We start from the raw sequence: 5103 nt of genomic DNA, 5'->3' as shown, positions 1-5103 counted from the left end.
TATATATTTATTTTTTACCAAAAAATTCACAAAAGTCTGCTTATACTCATAAATAGTTAAATAAACGATTAGATACTTTTTTTTAACTTTGCATAGCAACACTAAATAATTAAGCGGCGGATGATATTTTCCTCCTCCTGTTGTCCTTTTCTATGGACGTTTCTGAAAGAAATCCTACAATCTAAAATCAAAATAACTTCAAATATTGTCACTTGAAATACTTGAAATTACACTCAAGGCAACTTTTAGGCTACTATGACTTTATATTTCTGATGGAAAGTAGACACCAACTCTTCTTTTTTAGTTTTAAAAATGATTGTCTGATGCCTGAAACTCACTGATGTGGAGATTAAGAACCTAAATGTCGTCGATCAATAAGAAACTAGTTAATAAAAATAATCACTCAAATGATAAATTTCCTACTTTTTCATTTGTTTAAACCCAGAAATGCATCCAGTGGACTTTGGGTCAATTCAGCTGTTTTTTTGTATCGGCTGATGCTAAACCTCAGATATCGGTATCGGAGTGGAAAAGCGGATCGGTTCATTCGTATTTTTTACCTGTGGGATCTTCATGGCAGACATGATGGCTTCGTTATAGAAAGTCCTTCCTCCCTGGTTCTTGTCAGGAAAAATCTCTGACTGGATATTTATTAAATACAGAAAGGCGTTAGGAGCCAACATGGCGGTTGGTGTGATCCACCTGAAAGTGATGAGCTGAACCTGTAAAGGTAGGAAGGCTCCTCCAGAGTCCACCAGGTAGACGCAAGGCAGCCGGTTCTGGATGGCGACTTCCTGAGCTCTCAGCTGCTTCTTCACCGTGATCGGATACGCTGTGCCGCCTTTCACCGTGGCGTCGTTAGCAATGAACACACACCACAGGCCCTTGATCCTGCCAACGCCTGCACACGCACGCACGCACGCACGCACACACGCACGCACGCACGCACACACACACACACACACACACACACACACACACACACACACGGTAATTCAGCTGGAAGTGTGCGAGAGGAATAGCTGCGTTTCCATTACAAATGTACACAAAACTTGGTTGATATTTCTGCATTAAATAAGAAACGCAATGAAAATCACATGATAAATCTTTTTTTTTAAAAACATGTCACCCATCATCTCTAACTACTTCCTGTTGTCGTCGTCTTTGTCGTTTGCACCAGCAGAGCTACTTTTACTTCAGTTTAATTTTTGGGTGTTTGTTTCAAAGAATGCAAAACCACGTTTGCTGTGAAGTCTAATAAACACACACAAATTTTATTAAAAAAAAAAAAAAAAAACGTCACCTCATCCAAGCACCAAAATTTTTCATCAGGAAAAAGAAGTTTTGTTCAAAATTGCAGTTTCCATTAAGTAGATTTACCTCCGTATTGTAAAATGTCGTCAGGTTTTATTTAACTCAGCAGTTCACCAACACTCTTCTTCATCGTCTGGTCTTTCGTCTAGCACCACCTCTGGTCAGGAGTGGTAATGTCTCTACATTCCTAACTGCATTGTGCGTCGTAAACGACGTCAAATTGTGCGATTTTATCGTGAACGGAAACGCAGCTTCAGTCAGACCGGGCTGGATATTCAGGTTAAAGTACCAAAGACACAGCTAGGGGTTTCTGACCAGTCAGGCAGCCGGCTGAAGGGATGTCGCCGTACGGCAGACCCATCCCAGCGAACGGGGAAAGCTCCAGGAAGTCGTCATCGTCCAACAGGAAGCGGAGGCGGTCCCTGACCAGCAGCTTCCTGTTTCTCTGTGTGTGTCTGATTACAGCGTTTTCCCCTCCGCCTCGCCTCACCTTCTCCTGTAGCTCTGTGTACCTAACAGAGGAAAACAAACATTTAAACAAACTTCAGTCCTGGAAACAAAGATTATTATAGTTAACTAAATAACTAAATAATGAAAACTGACACTCAGAAAACATTTTCGTAAATAAAAACGGTAATTAATGGGGAAAATTATGACTAACTGGAACTATATCGTTTGTTTATAAAACTAACAAAAACATACTGAAATTATAAACATAACACTCTTTGTTTTATTAATCCAGTTATTAGCCATTTGAACTGATGTGAAATTGATATTTTTCCTCCACACAAATGGTTTCTGTCAGCTGTCAGCAAATTACGGTGCTAAGGTGCTAACGCTAGCAAAAGCTGGAACACCAGTCAGTTGGTTGTTCAACAATAATTTAATAAAAACATGTCTTTTGTTGAATATTCATTACTCAATCAATTTAATTATGTACCTAAAAATGAACCAAAGTATGAAAAACTAAAAACTAAATATTTAACTAATGAAAATGACCAAACACTCTAACTAAAACTAGCTGCATTAGGGTTAGGGTCACAACGAAATAAAACTGAACTGTAATGAAAAACCCAAAACTATCATAATCCTGCTAGAAAGTCTGGTTTGTTTGGGGAGGAGAGAAAGGGAAATTACTCTGACTTGGACCAAAAAACAAAACTGGTCGGCCTACAGCCATAGATCTTGGTTCAGCTGATGGTGAGCAGTGCAAGGCATTCTGGGTAAATACAACCAAAACAAACAAGCTAGCCTAGCACTAGCAGGAGAAATGACTTGTGATCTTTTCCTAAAGACAAAAGAGAAATCCTGAAATCTGACGCCATTCCATTTTGGTTTTCATTTTGTGCAGAAGGAAGTCATGCTCAGTGTCTTCTTCAGAGGTTTTATGTAATTTCCTTCAGTGGTTTTTGGTGCAGCGCCCCCACAGGCGAGGAGGGGAACAGATTGCTTGAAGGGTTTGGTTGGTTTGAATGAGGACCACAGCAACTGAAAATGGGACAAATGTTGCAATTTTCATTTTCATCTGAATGCATCAGATTATCAGGTGGTAATTTGATGCCACCTGATCAGATTACCATCTGGTCAGATGGTAATCTGATCTGAGTGTAGTAGTAGTGAATGTCGCTTTGTTTCAGCTCATCCTGTTTCCATTCCTCAGTCAAATGGTGACGCTGCAGACACTCATTGTTTTTGATTCAGCCTAATCTCCATGAAGTGAACAGAAGGTGATGCAGCTGTTTGTGACGTAACAAATGTTTGTGCTGCTGCATAAGTTCTGTAACTCCTGTAAATAAATGAGGAATTTGGCATTTTTCATGCACTGTGATGTGTGAGATGAGCCTACTTGTTTTGGCAGGCGCGGCTGTTTCTCAGGTTTGCCTCGTAGACGTGGCGCTGGATGGGCAGCAGGGGGAGCTCCAGCACCGGGAAGGAACTGCGCAGAGCTTTCCGCTTCCCCGCCGCAGAGCAAACGGAAAACTGCCGGCGCTGCTCAGCAAACCTGCAAAACGAGAGCAAACGCACCAATACGGACCAAATACCTCAAAATCAATGTAATGTTTTAGAGCTGAAATTATTCACTGGATTAATCAATTATTGACATAATTGTCAACTAATTGATTAATCGTTAACTGGAGTATACAGACTCAAAAAAGGCTATTTATTGAACGAACAACACACTCAGAGCAATAATTAAGATAAAACTGTACAAAAAGAAATTACATTTTGCATTAAGATGGAAAAAAAAACTTGTCTGTATGTTCTACCCAGAACTCCTCAAATGATAGTTTTATTTTCACACAGTCAAAATTCTGTAAAAAAATTATAAAACTCCTCTTAAACACATTTAGCTATCAATTATTATGTAAACCAAAAAGTAAGTCAATCGCTGTATTGATAAGTCAAACTGAAAGGGCTGAGTTTTTCACATGTTGTAAGTATTTTTTTAGCTGTAAATACATCAAATCCTACAAATGATCAGGTGTTCACTGAATGAATGCTGCTGTTGCATGTTAGACGATAAAATGTTCATTAAATAATTTGTATTATTCTAACATCCTCGTCATGAGTCTGCTTTATAACAACAGAGTGTCTTCAGTCAGAGGCTTTTTCACAGTTGCTGTAATACAGACTGCTACAGGAGAACCTTCCTCTCCGACAGCCATCAGCATTTCTTTGAAAAAGGATTGTATAATATGAGTTGAACAACATGTAATTTCCCTTTGGAATCAATACAGCATGTTTTTTATTTGAATATGTTAACCACTGAATGTAGTTGGTTGCACTGGGGTATCTAAATCACTTTAAATTTGTAAAAAGTAAATAAGACTATAATTTTCTTTCCATTTCACAGTCGTGCTACTTCGTGTTTAACAGTCCTACCAATAATTTGCGTTTGCATGGGGAGAAAACCCGGGTGTAAATACTTTTTGGAAGCGCTGTAACACACAAAACTGAAGAGTCAAACGCCACATTAAATCACCCTGACATGAAAATTTAGAGATAAACACAGCTTTGACTCTAATCTCTGAAAATGTTAAAGTGTGCCAAAGGTCGTCTGAACGCGCTGCAGATGTTAAATAAAATATTATTACAAACAAATAATCACTCCTCCAGTTACCTTAAGATGCAGCGCTGCATGTTTCACAGGTTTCCGCTGAAACGCAGCTAATTACAGCTTTAATAAACTAATTCTGACTCCAAGATCCATTGATCTAAACTACAGCCGAAGGAGCCAGGAAACGCTTCTTCTCTCTTTGTTGACAGCGGTGATTCCTGGACGCGCTCCACTGCCCCCTATCGGAACAGCTGGAATTACAAGCGGCACCACGCAAAGATTTTTATTTTAAAGTCTTCGAAACTCCATTAAAGGTTTCATATTTCACTAAATTACAAGAAACTAATTGGTTGAGTGGTATTACAGTATAAATATGCTAAAAGCAAACAATTCACTAATTAAAATGATAGTGAGTTGTTTTTCATTTTAGCTCCAAATTTAGAAGCAAAACGTGAAGCTGATTCAACAAATACATAATTCCTTATAACTGATAGATTTGTGGAGAAATTTAATTTTAGCAGTTTAAAACCCAAGAACTAACTGTAAAAATGTATTYAAATGATCAAACTACTAACAAACTTTAAATAAATGTAATTTAGAAAGGGAAAACATTTCCTTTTCTGCTCAAAAAAGAATTAGAATGTTGGATATTGTTCTTTGCATAAGTTAAACTTGGTCATGATGACTTACCTTTTTAAAACACATATCCAATATAATTCAACTGAAAAATA

The 5103-nt window shown here is 38.1% G+C and overlaps 1 protein-coding gene across 1 annotated transcript in view; it reads right to left on the bottom strand.

Moving 5' to 3' along the window:
- Positions 1-4589, bottom strand: part of LOC103463128 (methylcrotonoyl-CoA carboxylase beta chain, mitochondrial) — a 9825-nt gene extending 5236 nt beyond the window's left edge. The window contains exons 1-5 of the mRNA XM_008406308.2: positions 4436-4589; positions 3161-3316; positions 1630-1826; positions 723-901; positions 561-641 (exon numbers count right to left, since the gene is read on the bottom strand). Of these exons, the coding sequence (XP_008404530.1) occupies positions 561-641; positions 723-901; positions 1630-1826; positions 3161-3316; positions 4436-4455 (633 nt within the window). The 5' untranslated portion in view covers positions 4456-4589. The remainder of the gene's footprint in view (positions 1-560; positions 642-722; positions 902-1629; positions 1827-3160; positions 3317-4435) is intronic.
- Between the last annotated feature and the right edge of the window lie 514 nt (positions 4590-5103).

The sequence above is a fragment of the Poecilia reticulata genome, linkage group LG4 (genome assembly GCF_000633615.1).
Source record: "Poecilia reticulata strain Guanapo linkage group LG4, Guppy_female_1.0+MT, whole genome shotgun sequence".
NCBI lineage: Eukaryota > Metazoa > Chordata > Actinopteri > Cyprinodontiformes > Poeciliidae > Poecilia > Poecilia reticulata.
Note: the sequence above shows the minus strand (reverse complement) of the source record. Positions and strands in the feature narration are given on the sequence as shown.